The sequence below is a fragment of the Eptatretus burgeri genome, chromosome 18, assembly GCF_056783735.1.
Source record: "Eptatretus burgeri isolate ZD-2024b chromosome 18, Ebu_testis_v1, whole genome shotgun sequence".
NCBI lineage: Eukaryota > Metazoa > Chordata > Myxini > Myxiniformes > Myxinidae > Eptatretus > Eptatretus burgeri.
This window is the reverse complement of record NC_140978.1, coordinates 5,401,083-5,418,105: the sequence shown is the minus strand read 5'-3', so window position 1 is coordinate 5,418,105 and position 17,023 is coordinate 5,401,083. Positions and strand designations below refer to the sequence as shown.

At 42.5% G+C, this 17,023-nt stretch overlaps 1 protein-coding gene across 11 annotated transcripts in view; it reads left to right on the top strand.

The window, feature by feature from the left end:
• The window catches only part of LOC147008511 (organic solute transporter subunit alpha-like), a 34,169-nt gene extending 20,057 nt beyond the window's left edge, over positions 1-14,112 (top strand). For 4 of the 11 annotated variants that reach the window (XM_085864498.1, XM_085864503.1, XM_085864502.1 and 1 more), the window contains 5 exons: positions 6,367-6,519; positions 7,492-7,603; positions 8,770-8,922; positions 11,383-11,488; positions 13,899-14,112. In XM_085864498.1, the coding sequence (XP_085720624.1) occupies positions 6,367-6,519; positions 7,492-7,603; positions 8,770-8,922; positions 11,383-11,488; positions 13,899-14,005 (631 nt within the window). In that variant the 3' untranslated portion in view covers positions 14,006-14,112. Of the gene's footprint in view, positions 1-6,366; positions 6,520-7,491; positions 7,604-8,769; positions 8,940-9,303; positions 9,521-11,382; positions 11,489-12,755; positions 12,883-13,898 lie in introns of those variants that run through there. The other 7 variants (XR_015053357.1, XR_015053358.1, XR_015053359.1 and 4 more) reach the window with 7 other exon arrangements.
• The last annotated feature ends 2,911 nt before the right edge of the window (positions 14,113-17,023 follow it).

The following is a 17,023-nucleotide window of genomic DNA, read 5'->3' as shown; positions in this document are numbered from 1 at the left end:
AAGGTCGGGTAGATTTGAGGGGTATATCGAAAAGCTCTCCAAATGGGATACACACAATCGTTTAAGAAGCACCAGTGTTTTTACCTCGGAAGCAGGTTTAAGCAATTGTTTCACTTTGTTTGTCCGTCTGTCTGTCTGTCCACAAATGTCAGTTTATGATCGATTAATAACTTAATTTGAATTTAATGCTATATTTTAAAAATAAATCGGAACACGAACCTGCAGTTTAGCATTACATTACTTTGCCTCTGGATTTGTCCTGATGTGCTGGCGTATTGGGAAGTGAGATAATTTTCTTACTTTGTCTGCCTCTCAGGCACTGGAGCAAAATTGAATATCATTCCAAACAGGAAACTTACTGTTTTTGAGGATGTCATAAAGGACACAACCAACAGGCACAAATAACTAATGTAACATGTTAGATAAGGTGTTGTAAAAGACTCTGCATCAACGGTGGTAAACTGCCGAATTTTTTTTCTGCAACCTTTAAAATCCCTGTTTTATTTCAATTGAATTATATACAGTACTTGAACACTGTAGAGCACAATCACCTTATTGGAACTTTCAAAAAACTTTTGTTTGGCAGTACTTGGACAAAATATTATGGCCTTTTACATCATCTTGACCAATCAAATTTGCCGCTTGCAGATCCCCACCCATGTCCTCTTTCGTCAAGACTGCATGGGGTAAGGTGTTCTATGAACTCTCTAATTAATATATTGTAACAGCCATCGGACCATTCCGGTTGCCCAGTTCAAATCTGGTGTATCGCGTCAAAGTCAAATGGTCGACAATTTCAAAGAACTCCCTGCTGGATCTGCATCTGAAGACTGCATTACCATGCAGGTTAAAAGTCCCAAAGAAGCCCAGCATCATGTGACTGGATTTAATCTTCGACTGAGCAACCCAAGTCACATGACTCAACATTTTAAGCGGTGTGGAGACCGCAATCTTATCCCTTAATGGGTACCTTGAAATGCAGTGTGTACTGCACCATATCCACCACCACATAAACCACCAAATAAAACAGCCAACCACAATCAGAATTCACCTCGAGACCAAGCGTTTTTTTATACTAAAATGATGGCATGGGGGGGGGGGGGAAGGAAACAAAAGAAGCAATTTGTATGTAATAACCAACCAGTGATCAAAAATTCAACTTATTTGGGCCCATCAGACATGTCACGAGAGATAGACAATAGTTAAAGACAGACAATACAGAAATACCCCAGCTATGCCTGGTGGGACAAACCAGGAACCGATGTCGAGAGCTAGAGGTGCGTCCTTTATGCAGGTTAGCAGGCTGTAATCAGCACAAGGCTTGTGAGGTGGAGGAGAGGCATGGCTGGCTGGTAGAAGGGGGGGTGGGGGTAGTGTGGGGGGGGGGTGTTGGCCGGCAGCTTTGCAGACTCCAGACGCAGTCTTCTCTTTCGTTCGGTTTTCCAGCTCCTATCCATTCTGCTCCGTGTCTTTTATTTCCTCTGGCCCACGTCTTGCGCCATGACATCCTGTGCCCCACCCCACTCACTCACAATTGAGTGCCGATCATCATGTGGGGTGGAGTGACCCAGTCGCAGTTTGAAGTTGAAGAAGTTTGGAGGCAAGCCATGGTGGTCATGATGCTTGTTTTGCTTTTCCGCCTCGACTTGTGCCCCAAGGCTGAGCGAAAATACAAAAAGACACAAAGGACAGATTGCGGATGGAAAAACATCAAAAAAGGTCAAATGTGATGATAATTTTACACACACACACACACACACACACACACACACACACACACACACACACACACACACACACACACACACACACACACACACACACACACACACACACACACACACACACACGAGGAGGGGTTGACAGTGTCAAACTATACATTTGAGTGATGCATTTATCATAACACATTCAATCAGTTTATGCTTATGCTGAGATACACATTAAGGAAATAACGACTATACTAAGCATCTTTAACCCACGAGGAGTCATTTCCACAGCACTAAAAGGTAAATTGAAAAAAGAACATCGAAGAGGAGGGAGAATAATGTTTAAAGGGAGGGTAGACATGAGGGGTGTGTTGAAAAGTTGTACAACTGGGATACACACAATAGTTTAAGAAACACCAGTGTTAGGTATACTAATAAATGTCATTGTGTCAGTACGTCTCCTCCATAACTCCAAAACCATAAAACCTATCAGCCTGAAACTTTGCATGTATACTAAGAAAACTCCAAGGAAGTGCAAGAGTGAAAATTGGGTGTTTGGGTTAATTAAAGCACCCCTTATGAAGATAATTAACGGCCTTATTTAATTATATCCTTCATTGGGTGATCCGTGGCCACCTCGATCTCTGGCGTCTGAAGCCGCCATGTTTTTTGGCCTGCTCAACCATGCCTTGACTTGGAACAGGCCACAACTATTTCATAACGATAAAGTTTTTTTTCTTCTTCACTTTCCTCACTCGTAATATCAAATTCCTGTTCATCATAGCTCCGAATCGTTGTATACATCACTTTTGTAAGTACTGTAGTTTTCAACTTAGGAGCTTGGAGCGATTTCATACATTATATGATACGATTTCCCACAATCTACTCTCACGGACTAATTAAAGCATATCATCGAAATATTATTTCGGTTTTGAGGATCGATATCGTCCGGACGAAATAAGAGTCGAAATCTGATGATTTAAAGAAAAAAAAACTAAGCTGATATACCTTTTTACTTTAAGTAAGCAAGGCTATGTTCCCTCCTTCTCCATAGATACCCAAGAAAATGTGAAATTTCCAAAGCATTAAACTGATCTTTTTCTGCTGTTTGGAGAATTGTATTGGGTGAAGAAAAAATTTAGGAAATGTGCCAAAATTGACGATCACCATTGAGCTATATATGCCTGGTGTTGGCGTAATGGTTAGGGTGGTGGGCCTCGGTGGGGGTCCTCGGATCCTTAGTTCAAATCCCTCTTGGCTGTTGATTTAATACCAGGTGGGGTTGACTCTGCCTGTTATCCTTCTGAGGTCGGCAAAATGAGTACCAGCTTGCTGGTATACTGTGTCGGAGTGGCGACCCGTCCAGGATTGTGTCCAATAACCAAGGAGACTGCTGAGGCAGCAACAACGCTTTGCACAGAGCATGGTCCCAATGGATGGATGGATGGATTGAGCTATATGATTTAATGCATTCACTGCTGGACTGCCTATCCATAGTGTCTGCCAGATTTGTGTCAATATTTTAGGATGTTTGGCGAGGTGCTCTACAGGGAATCAAAGCAAATGTGGGGGAAAAAAAAACTGGCTGTTAAAAAAAATAGTTTTTAGTGCGTGCGTGGACCCCAAACCGGGTAACCTTGCTGGGTGGCATGGGGGAGAAGGTACCACATGATGCGTGATCATGTGGGCAGGGGCAGGGTACCACATATGGGCAGGGTACCACATGACGCGTGCATAGACGAGCAGGCAAGATGGCTGATTATCTGCAATGTTTATTTCTTGGGCGATTGAACTTTGCAATGTCTCCGGGGTTGTTCTGCATTAAGCTGAAACTCTTTTGTGGATGAAGCCATTATTTGAACTAATTAATTTTCTTTCATTAACTGCTGCGTTCACGGTGACGACCGCATTTAAAGTTATACGGATCCTATATGACATGCAGCGACAGCCTGGCCAAACGTTCCTTATCAAACATTTAATTGGAGTGCTTGCATGAGTGCTTAAGCCACTTGCCAAACGCCTTAGTCGATAGTGGTACCGCACAATGTCCTTCTGAGTGAATCGTTCACTCACTGTGGACGATTTTGCCCGCAACATCACCCTGAGGGAGTGGTTCGTGCTCCATCACCCTGAGGGAGTGGTTCGTGCTCCATCACCCTGAGGGAGTGGTTCGTGCTCCATCACCCTGAGGGAGTGGTTCGTGCTCCATCACCCTGAGGGAGTGGTTCGTGCTCCATCACCCTGAGTGAGTGGTTTGTGCTCCATCACCCTAAGTGGTTCATGCTCCATCACCCTGAATAAGTGGTTCATGCTCCATCACCCTGAGTAAGTGGTTCATGCTCCATCACCCTGAGAGTGTGGTTCGTGCTCCATCACTATGAGTGAGTGGTTCGTGCTCCATGAACCTGAGTGAGTGGTTCGTGCTCCATCACCCTGAGCATGTGGTTCGTGCTCCATCACCCTGAGTAAGTGGTTCATGCTCCATCACCCTGAGTAAGTGGTTCATGCTCCATCACCCTGAGTAAGTGGTTCATGCTCCATCACCCTGAGTGAGTGGTTTGTGTTCCGTCACCCTGAGCGTGTGGTTCGTGCTCCATCACCCTGAGTAAGTGGTTCATGCTCCATCACCCTGAGTGAGTGGTTTGTGCTCCATCACCCTGAGTAAGTGGTTCATGCTCCATCACCCTGAGTGAGTGGTTTGTGTTCCGTCACCCTGAGCGTGTGGTTCGTGCTCCATCACCCTGAGTGAGTGGTTCGTGCTCCATCACCCTGAGTAAGTGGTTCATGCTCCATCACCCTGAGTAAGTGGTTCATGCTCCATCACCCTGAGTAAGTGGTTCATGCTCCATCACCCTGAGTGAGTGGTTCGTGCTCCATGAACCTGAGTGAGTGGTTCGTGCTCCATCACCCTGAGCGTGTGGTTCGTGCTCCATCACCCTGAGTGAGTGGTTCGTGCTCCATCACCCTGAGTAAGTGGTTCATGCTCCATCACCCTGAGTAAGTGGTTCATGCTCCATCACCCTGAGTAAGTGGTTCATGCTCCATCACCCTGAGTAAGTGGTTCATGCTCCATCACCCTGAGTAAGTGGTTTATGCTCCATCACCCTGAGCGTGTGGTTGGTGCTCCGTCACCCTGAGTGAGTGGTTCGTGCTACATCGCCCTGAGTGAGTGGTTCGTGCTCCATCACCCTGAGTGAGTGGTTCGTGCTCCATCACCCTGAGCGTGTGGTTCGTGCTCCGTCACCCTGAGTGAGTGGTTTGTGTTCCGTCACCCTGAGTGAGTGGTTCGTGCTCCATCACCCTGAGCGTGTGGTTCGTGCTCCATCACCCTGAGTAAGTGGTTTATGCTCCATCACCCTGAGTGAGTGGTTTGTGCTCCGTCACCCTGAGTGAGTGGTTTGTGCTCCGTCACCCTGAGTGAGTGGTTCGTGCTCCATCACCCTGAGTGAGTGGTTTGTGCTCCATCACCCTGAGCGTGTGGTTGGTGCTCCGTCACCCTGAGTGAGTGGTTCGTGCTACATCGCCCTGAGTGAGTGGTTCGTGCTCCATCACCCTGAGTGAGTGGTTCGTGCTCCATCACCCTGAGCGTGTGGTTCGTGCTCCATCACCCTGAGTGAGTGGTTTGTGTTCCGTCACCCTGAGTGAGTGGTTCGTGCTCCATCACCCTGAGCGAGTGGTTTGTTCAATTACACTCGATTTCCGAGCCGCTTGCCATATTAATGTGTTTTCTAAATTACCAAGCCAAATATTTTTTATAATGCAGCATTGTTTTTCGGTGAAATCTACTCACGGTTTATGGGTTGTATTCAGTAAAGGGGCTGTCACACCTTGACGTTTTAGCCAGCGTATGGCAAGGTCTCAGAAGGTATGTAAAACGCTGGCGTACGCTGAACTATTGATGTTTTTTTTTTAAGTTTTGGTCGTATTCATAACGTGTTGGACGTTTGCATAATGTATTAGTAACGTACACAGAACGTTTCAATCACATATAGATAACTTATACCAACGAATGCTGAGCGTGTTGTCGGCGTTCACAACCTATGCCCAACGATAGTCTATCTTATGCATAGCGCGGCAGCGTATCGCCGACGATCACGTGGCGTAGCCTATTAAAAGGCTGCGGCTCGACGATTCGAATCATAACCGCACTAGACATCGAAGTGTGAAGTCGCTGTCACACCTTGACGTTTTAGCCAGCGTATACTGACGTATGAAAAATTTGCCGAACCAAGCTGGCACACGTCGAAAACGTTATGGGTAAGTTTTGTATACGCGAGTACATCGAGAAATTTTCAGCATGTTGAAAATTTCTCGACGTACTCGACGTATGACACATGTTCCGCATACGCTAGCATAAGTTGTAGGCACGTTACGTGATCGTTGACACACATCGACACACATTACTTGTACGTTACTCATAAGTCGAAACACGTCGAGGTAATGGTTAGTGTCAGTGTTCCAGACTCCCTGTTTTTTTTTTTGTTGTTTTTTTTTTTTCTTCGGTATGATGGTGATGTTGACACTTCGATTTCTAGTGCTGGGTGATTTGACGAGTGAAAATGGCTTGCTATGAAAACGATATTCCGATGACTTTCTTAGGAACAGAAAGTTAAGGAACAGGTGTCTTAGCATGTGGAATTGTATCTACTTTATTTTTTAGTTATGTTGGCTGCTACCTGCACTGCTTTATGGAACTCATGCTGTCAGAGAGTGGCAATGAGGGCTGGCCGTTTCACCATAGGGCCACTCTTCGCCTGCGCACAGGCCCCCTTTGCTGCTGCTGCCTCTGTTTGCCAAATCCCAAGCTCAGCAGGTAAGTTTTTGGGGTGGCAGTATAGCTCATTGTTAATGTGTATGCTTCTGAGTTGTCTTGGTCTCGGTCCGATGTCAGCAGGGGGTGCTGACTTGTTGATATTGTCATCATCTGCATGCAGACTGAGTTTTATTCCTATGTTTACATAATATGTGTAGAAATTACGCATCGAGACCAGGAATCGAACGCAGGTCCTCTGGTGAACTGTACCAGTACTCTGCCATCTGAGCTATCTGGGCAACCCACACAATTATGTCTGTTTGCCTGCTCATTTATATTTGTATTGCTATGCCACCTGTGGTTAATAATAGTGGTCGTGGAATTGTCCCCCCGGGGGGGGGGGGGAAGACCCTCTTGTGAACAGGCCGTCGCTGCTCCTATGGTTGACAGTGAGTGTCACGGAAGCAGTGGTAGAAATAGAGTGGTGTCTCTGTATGTGGGAGAATTGTGTGCTTGGCCTGTGGGTCACCCAGATATCTCAGATGGCAGATCACTGGTACGACTGGTATGGTTCACCAGAGGACCTGGGTTTGATTCCCAGTCTGGGTGTGTAATTTTCCCACATATACATATTATGTCTGTTTGCCTGTTCATTTATAATCATCTTTCATCTTTACCTCCTGTCCTTTCTGTGTTGTTTGTAAAGTGATTGTTTACTTGACACATTTGTGAAGACTGAGAATAAAACACTATTGTCTTCACCTTAACTTATTTCGATAACAAGTTACTCCAGATGGAATTAAAATTTAACATTCCCACTTATTGTGCTTTATTACATGTTGTTATTTTGATATGTAATATTTTGCATGATCGGTTGATTTTATTTATTTATTTTTTAATTGGTATAATACAACTGGGAAAGGTTGGATTTTAGTGTGCGCTTGGATTTTTGGTCTGTGCTTTGTTTGGTTTATTTCTGATGACTAAGACTCCAGATAATACTTTCACTTCCACTTCCTTCTCTCCATTTAGCCGCTGGCTAACAGCTCTGCGCAGTGGAACGCTGCAAACAGCCATTTTACGCCCACTGCTCGTGCTCCTTTCTATCCTCGTCTGGGTGGATAGAATGGCGTCGGACAACTGGGTGTGTAGACTGGGCTGATGTTCCCAGTTTGCTGCACACTGTTCACTTGAAAAGTTTTGCAATTTTCTTTCTTTACTGGTTATTTTTGTGCACACTTTTGCTCTCAAAATGACATTTTAGTTTTCTTATCACATGTTTGGAAGTTGTTGCACTTTGGCTGCAGTGCAATGCACGTTCAGCTGGAGCATTTGTTTTCCTTTCCGATTCCGCCACCGAAGGTGGACGGAGGTTATGTTTTCACCTCTGTCCGTTTGTCTGTCTGCGAGCGGGATATCTCAAAATGTTGTGGATGGATTCGGACGAAATTTGGTGGGCAGGTTAGGTGTGTGACAAGGACGAATCAATTCGATTTTGAAGATCCAGATACGAGAGGTTATTATGATTATTATTTTTTTTGCAGTGATTCTTCACCGTTGAGAGATGGAGCCAACATCGATATACATGATATTTCAAAAAGTTGTAGACTAGTTATGACAAAACTAGGTGGATGAGTTGGTTCGTTGACAAGAACAAGCCGATTAGATTTTGATTAAGGTCTGACCTACCAGTGGGATACAAAATGTAAACTGCTCAGCCTGGCGGATGTATGCGTTCTTCCAAGTGCTGTTCTCTTTTGTTTTTGCACACCAAGGCTTTTGCCAAGTTATAAATAATTAGGCATCAAACGATACAGCCATATGCTGCATACCAGTCATGTCGTACTCAAGTAAGACACTTTGATTCAACTCATTTTTTATGGATCAAGACTCGAAGGTGAAATGTTTGACAGGACCTGGGATGCAAACCTTTTGATGTGCGTCTTCAAACCTTCGATGCTGTCGAATCATTTTTGAGTAATAAGAAATTAAATTTGACACTTTAAATATAATCTCTCTTGTAAGGGTTTTATTTTTTTTTTTTTAAACCAAGGAATGGCGAAAGATGCAGAAGACTCAAGTCGTGGAGTGGTTGGTAACAAGGGAAATATAACGCTTATGTTGTACATTCATAAAAATGGTGGAGACTTGACCGCTGAGATTTAACTTCGCATCCTCATCATATGCTGTTAAAGATCTGAGGCATGACATTATTACTCAGATTCAAGTGAATATAACAAGGATGTTGTTAATTTTGATGATTATTATGGTCTGTAAGCTCTGAATATCATGGCACGTGGTTGTTTGCAGGAAAACACAAACTCCACGCTAGAATCGGTACTGGGCTACGTACTGGGTGCTTCCACACTGCTTGCCATTTGGGTGCTAAGCATGGCATTCTTCATTGTGAAGAATTTCACCTTACCCCTTCCACATCTCACAGCTCGATTTGCACTCAATCAGGTGTGCTGGGTCGGAAGGTAAGGGTTGGGTGAGCAAGTATAGACAGGTTTCAAAAACAGTGTATTGTTTCTAGCTATTTTTCTCTCAGCCATGTGGATCTCCATAGCATAATGACTATATGCTATGGTTTTTGTACCTTTGTCATAAGATCTTTGTCACAAGATGTACCCACCACCCGAGTTTGGTCAAAATTCGCCCACGTTTACTACCAATTATGCTGATGACAAACGAACAAACATCCAAACAAACAGACAGAATTACTGACAATAAGGGTCACCTATTTCGGCGACCCAATAGAAACGGGTGAAAACATAACCACCTCCTCCTTCGGTGGTGGAGGTAATGTTCCTTTCCTTTCCTTTGGGACCATTCTCTGTGCAGAACGTTGGTGTTGCCTAAGCAGTCTCCTTGGCTATTGGGCACAATCCTGGACGGGTCGCCAGCAAGCTGGCACTCATTTTTCTGACCTCGGAAGGATGACAGCAGAGTTAACCCCACCTGGTATTAATTCAACTGCCGAGCAGGATTTGAACTCGGGACTCGAGGATCCCAAACCCATCACCTTAACCATTAAGACAATAGCAGTCACACGGTGGAGGTAATAATATACTATAACTAGCAGGGACCTGTGGAAATTACGCATCATGTAAAATGTGGCTTCACATCCTCAAATCCCACCCAACCCTAGCCGCGCCTTCAGACCCCCCCCCCCCCAAGCCCTTAACTCCCTCCCACCACACCACAAGTCATCAAGCCCCCTGAAGTCTCAACCCCCCCCACTCGGCCCAACTCTTTTATCCCCCCCCACAACTCTCCATCCTCCCCTCCCCCATTCTTCTTCAAGTCCTCAACTCACCCCACACCCAACCCCAATTCCTCAACGCCCCTCTCCCAACTCTATGCCCCCACTCTCATCTTTGTCCCCTTCCCCCTTACTTCCTGTTCTTAACACAATTCCTATTCTCATTTGTTAATAATAATGGTAAAAGTAAATAATGACGGAGCGTTAAATTCACAACCTCGTGAGATTCCAGCATCTGCAATTCTTCAGTAAAAAGAGTGGATAAGTAAGCAAGCTAAATGATAAAAACGAATCATATAAGGTCATTGTTAATGGGAAAAATATATCCAACCGGAACTCCTCAGACAAAGACCTTTATAATGATGTGGGTTTTATGGTCCCTGGTGAAGTTGGTTCAGAGAAAATCGTCAGAAAGACAGACAAACATACAGAATAAGCCATTATTCATATAGATAACTACAATATATGTATATATATATATATATATATATATATATATATATATATATATATATATATATATATATATATATATATATATATCTGACTAAAATTCTCATCTTGTATGTATGTATTTATGTATGTATGTTCCTGAAATACAGCCAAAACTGTACATGATAGCGCAAAAATTTTTGGGCCACCTTACTCACCATTCTCCTGCGGTGTGCAGTATCAAGTTTCATTGAAATCGGGCAATGAAAAAAATTATTAAAAAATCAATTCCCGATTCAGCCAAGTACTCTTCGGGAGAATTTGATCAATGCAAACAACCTCAGCGGTATAGTTCGCTGGAGCTATCTTTTTTTTTTTTTGAAATGATTTATTTTTATCAACCGCTGTCACAACGGGAACCCAACGAGTTCACGGGTCATCGAGTTACTATTAAATTTATTGGTGAAATTTGTATCTGGCTTCAGATATCTATATGTATGAGAGCAAGCTTGTTTTTTGTTTGTTTGTTTTACATTTCCAACCCCTGAGCCAATTTCCCCCAAATTTGCTGAGCCACATTATTTACACACAAGGTCACCGTCACAATAAAAGCTTTCAAGTCTTAATCAAATTGATGTAAAAACATGAAAGAATGGCACTGTTGACAATCAAGAGTCGTTTGTCAGGTACCCTCCTCGGTGGGAAGATGGACGGAGTTTGGACTGTGGGTGATGCTCTGTCAGGGAATCAAACCTATTTCATTCAAATATTTATATTTTTGTGTGCAGAATGGAAAGTACGAGTACGAAACAAAGGATCCTCTGTCTCCACTGGACTACAATAAGTGTTAAACGATCGTCCTGTTTTGATATTAAATAAACCGGTGGTTTCTCATTCAGCGATTTAAGAATCACGGAGAACCTTGTACATACAGTACATCACCAGCAGGCCAAGGACATTATGAGACATCAATACCTTTAAATGAACTACAAGGACAATGGTGGACAAATAATGGATCAACATAGTATGTGGGATTGACACCAGAAATTCCAGCATCATGAGCTGTGTGCTCAGCTGGGAATGCCAAACTGAACAACTCAGATAAATGCATCGTTTGAGGGATGTAATATGATGAGGTTTGTTATTTCAAAACTGGTTCGTTGCATTATTTTGTTTTTCTGTCCAAACATCTCTTCCATCTTTCTTTTTGTCTTTATTCTCACCAGGTATTAGTGCTGCTGGTTACCTTGCAATTGAAAGTGCTGAGGTGGCTTAGCTCAGCTGGAATCGTACCGTGCATTCCTCCTTTCTCCCGACATGCGCAGGCAACCAGTAAGGGAGTTATTCATGCTACTTTAACCTGAACTGTAATGCGAGGGGTGGGAGCTCAAAGGTCTCCACAATGCAGTACCACCAAGCATCCGTCAAAAAAGCGGTCTTGCAACAGTGGTCATGTGGATGTCAGAAATTGTCCATCTTAGACAGCGCCTTGCAAATCTCTCTCGAAATAGTGCTTCTGAGTATATTAATCACTTGAAGAAGAATTGATCAAATGCTAGGGACTTTGATGAAGATGAGAGATCTGTGGATTAATTTTAACTTATGAATCCATGCAGTCAGGACATCATGCACAAAGGGTAGATAGAGGAGAGGAAATAAAGTTCAAAAAAAAAAAAAATGAAGGTGTGTGTGTGTGTGTGTGTGTGTGTGTGTGTGTGTGTGTGTGTGTGTGTGTGTGTGTGTGTGTGTGTGTGTGTGTGTGTGTGTGTGTGTGAGAGAGAGAGAGAGAGAGAGAGAGAGAGAGAGAGAGAGAGAGAGAGAGAGAGAGAGAGAGAGAGAGAGAGAGAGAGAGAGAGAGAGAGAGAGAGAGAGAGAGAGAGAGAGAGAGAGAGAGAGAGAGAGAGAGACAGAGAGAGAGAGAAAGAGAGAGAGAGAGAGAGAGAGAGAGAGAGAGAGAGAGAGAGACAGAGAGAGAGATAGAGAGAGACATAGAGATAGAGATAGAGAAAGAGAGAGAGAGAGAGATAGAGAAAGAGATAGAGATAGAGATAGACATATAGATATAGATATAGATATAGATATAGATATAGATATAGATATATATATATATATATATATATATATATATATATGATGGAATCTGTAAGGAATGACTAAGGGGAGGAATATACATCCATGGGTAGTTGGTTCTTTGGGTGGGTAATTGAGTACGAGTATTTGGGTTTGCATGGAGGTAACAAGATAAATTGACAAGAGGAAAAGAGTGCTGGTTTATTTATTTGTTTTTGAAGTGATCGTCGGAATCAGGGTTACAAGTGATAAAATTAAAACACAGAAGTGAACTCCAGGTGTAACTCATGCCATTTGTCAGGGAAGATTTCTCCCATTGGAATTACCAAATACAACAAACCTGAAGGGGAAGAAAGATTCTCTGTTTTCTTATAGGATTACTAATCTATAATGTAAGCTTCAAAATATAATTTGGCAAGATATATATATATATATATATATATATATATATATATATATATATATATATATATATATATATATATATATATATTAAAGACCCACACACATCTCTCACCTGTGAATGCAGGGAATACCCAATCACCTCTCACCTAATCACAAAACCTAGGTGGCTCGGATTATATAAACAATTGACCCCTCGCACACTCCTCTAGCCAAAGAGGCTGCATAAAGCAACCCAAGAAGACATACACAAGGTAAGCGCTATGCTGTTTCGAACCCTTCCCAGAGTTTATATATTGACTGCTTTTGATTTATTTATAATATATATATTTATTTATATATTGACTGCTTTTGACGTTTGCATGTGGTATATGCTTGGGAGCCTCATTGGTATGCATTGCTGTCTGCGCTCTCACTGATGATTTGCCAATAAGTGATGAAATCGGTCTGGTAGCTGAAGGTGTGTGTAGCATTAGGATTCTCGTGTGTGAAAACATCTTTATAGTTGTTGAGGAACTTTTTGGGAAGGGTTTGAAACAGCATCACGCTTACCTTGCGTAGGTCTTCTTGGGTTGTTTTATGCAGCTTTTCTGGCTGCAGGAGTGTGAGAGGGGTCATTTGGTTATATATATATATATATATATATATATATATATATATATATATATATATATATATATATATATATATATATATATATATATATATATATATATATGAAAAGCACAGTGAGGCGGTAAAGGAATCTGTCAGTCATGAAGATGATATGAGTCTTCCTGGGTCAACGTTAATTCCCGAAGACCCCGAGGACCCAAAACACCTAGATAACCCAAAAGACCCTTGAGACCCCTTGGACCTTGACACCATTTAAACCCCTTACATCCTTCAGACAGATTAGACAGTTTTGACCCTTGACCATTTGGACCACTTGGACCTTTTTATATCAAAAATAAATATAATATCACTAATATTACAAATAAATTTGTAGAAAAGAAATGTTTGTATTATGATTCGTGTAAATCATGCCAACACAGCAAGTGTATGACATCAATCTCTGCAACGATGTATGGAGAGGCGAGCGTCGTGAGCTGATCCATGCTCGTACTGTATAAAAATGGACAACGTCTTCTGTGGCTTTACTGGTGTTTATGATGTTCTTATTTTAAAGATGGATCTGAAGATCATGTGATGTATCATTGCTTGTGGTTATATTTTAAATATCCATCGAAATACTCCATCTGACCTCGATACGACTTGATTTCCATTGCAGGCATGCATCACCAGCTGCTCATTATTGAGATGTTTGTGGTGACTTTGACGTCTCATCGGCTCTATCGTCGTCCCGTCAAACAGACTGAGGCCACGTTGAGGATTTGAGTATATTGTGCATTGCTATACTGGTTGATTTTGTTCAGACCATTTGGCCATTGGGTTTTGTGGCCTATTCTGTATTAAAGTCGTTGGTGCTGCCTTCAAAAGGATTCCTTAATGGTGTTTTTTTATTTGATGGGGAAGCTTATTCTGCCCTCTCAAGGGATATCACAAGACCTTTAACATACACGTCATCAGAAGAAAGAAACAAATACAAATTATACTGAAATTATCAGAAGATTTAATGTGAAATTGCCCTGATTATTACGTATTTTTTTTGAATATTCCTACGATGTGTTGAAATTATCGTTGTTTGTTCGAGCAACTGGATCATTAGGTGGTATAATTAGTCCTGTGTAAATATTAAACAGGAAGCTCTCATTAAGATGAACATGTTTGAGTCCTATGAATGAGATGCTCAGAATTATCCAACACATAGCAACATTATATATATATATATATATATATATATATATATATATATATATATATATATATATATATATATATATATATGTATATACACTGCTGTGCAAAATTCTTGGACATTTTGTATTTATCTCCTCTGATACATAAGGAAAGAAAAATTTGTGTTCAATGAAAATGCACCTTTATGAAAAAGAAAATTTATTCAAATAACCAAATTTATACACAATATCCCTTGATATGAACTAATAACCAGGTGTAGTGGCGTGCGCCTGTAATTCGGCTACTCGGAGGCTTGGGTTGGAGGATTGCTTGAGGACGGGAGCTCTGCGCTGGGCCGCGCTATGAGAGGGTGTAGGGCAGCCCGGAAGCATGGCGAAACCCAATCCTTATCCCTGTGTCGTAAGAGGCGACCAGAAAGTGCATCCGGCGTAAAACCTGTGCCAAATCAGTATGCGGATCATAACGGATGATCCGCTGTGGTGACCCCCTAACGGGAGCAGCCGAAAGAAGAAGAAGATCCCTTCATATGAACTAATAGTGAGTCTGTCCATTGTCCACACTTTTCCTTCAAAACCATTGAAATTCTTGTTTCAAATAACTGTTATACACGCTTCTTCCAGGACTTTCCAAAGATCATCTAACGAGCGATCATCAAGACCTTCCACAGTTGCGGGGATTCTTTTTTTTTCAAACATTTTCTTTGCCCAAATAATCCCATACAGCTTCAAGGATATTGAGATCTTGGTTTTCAGGGGGTCATTCCATATGTTCAAGAACTCCAGCTTCCTCTTTCTTCTGCAAATAAGTTTTAATTATTCCAGCTGAGTGTTTTCGATCATCTTTCCGTAAGCTGAACTTTGGGCCAATAAGTCTTGCACCACTTTGGCTATACATTCAGTGTACAAAACCTTAGGAACACCTTCCTAATATTGAGTTGCACCCACTTTTGCCCTCAGAACAACCTCAATTTTTCGGTGTCAAAGGTGTCACATTCCACAAGGTGTCAAAGCATTTCGCAGGGATGTTGGCCCATGTTGACTCCAATGCGTCCCACAGTTGTGTCAAGTTGGCTGGTAGTGGATCTCTACTAAGAATAGCTTGTTCCATCTCATTCCACAGATACTCGATTGGATTGAGATCTGGTGACTGGGCAGGCCACTGCAGTAAGCTGAATTCACTGTCATGTTCGTGGAACCATTCCTGGACAATCCTAGCCTTATGGAACGGGGCATTATATTATCCTGCTGAAGATATCCATTTGCAGATGGATACACTGCTGCCATGAAGAAATGCACCTGATTGGCAATGATGTTCATATGTCCTATGGCATTCAAATGTTGCTCCACTTTTATCAGGGGATTCGATGTGTGCCATGAAAACATACCCCACATCATCACAACACCAACACCACCACCAGCCTGCAATGTTGACGCATGGCATGATGGATGCATGTACCCATGTGGGTTTCTTCATATCCTCGTCGTACCATCAGTGTGAAACAGCAGGGACCGGGATTCATCAGACCAGGCGATGTTTTTCCAATCCTCCAGTGTCCAGTGTTTTTGTTTCTTCGCTCAATGCAACCATAGGTTCTTTTTTTTTGCTGAAAGAAGTGGAACTCTGTATGGTCATTGGCTGCCATACCCCATTTGTGTCAAGGTACGACGAGTTGTGAATTTTTTTATGGGTCTTTCAGCACCAGTGTTGTACTGGATTGTCAGTTGACTAACTGTAGCTTGTCTGTTGCTTTGTCCAATTTGTGCCAGCCTCCTTTGGCCTCTTTCATCAACGAGCCATTTTTGACCACTTGCCTGCTATTGACTGGATGTCCTTTGGGTGGTGGACCATTCTTGATACACACAGGAAACTGTTGAGCGTGAAAAATCCAGCAGTGTTGCAGTTCTTGTTCCACTCAAACTGGTGCACCTGGCACTTACGACCATACCCTGTTCAAAGGCACTCAAATATTTTGTCTTTCCCATTCACCCTCTGAATGGAACACAGACACAACCCCGTCTCAATTGTCTCAAGGCTTAAAAATCCTTCTTTTACCCATCTCCTCCCCTTCATCGACACTGCTTGAAATGGATTTAACAGGCGCAATCAATAAGGAATCATAGCTTTCACCTGGATTCACCTGATCAATCTATTTCATGGAAAAAGCAGGTGTTCCTAATGTTTTGCACTCTGAGTGCAAATAATCCATGATGGATTCAAATTTGTTTCTTCCTTGCTGAAGTAGATTTGCCCGCAATTTTCCAACACCATTTGGGGATATATGCCTGGTGTTTGCTTCATGGTTAGGGGGTGGGCTTGGGTTCCTAGGATCCTGAGTTCAAATCCCACTCACCTGTTGAATTAATACCAGGTGGGGTTGACTCTGCCTGTCATCCTTCCAAGGTCGGCAAAATGAGTACCAGCATGCTGGTATCCTGTGTCGGAGTGGCGACCCGTCCAGTATTATACCCAATAGCCAAGGAGGCTGCTTAGGCAACACCAACGCTCTGCACAGAGTATTATCCCAATGGATAAAACTTGATTGAACCTCCTCCATGCTTAATTGCTGATGTCAAGCAAGGCTCTTTATCAGCATCT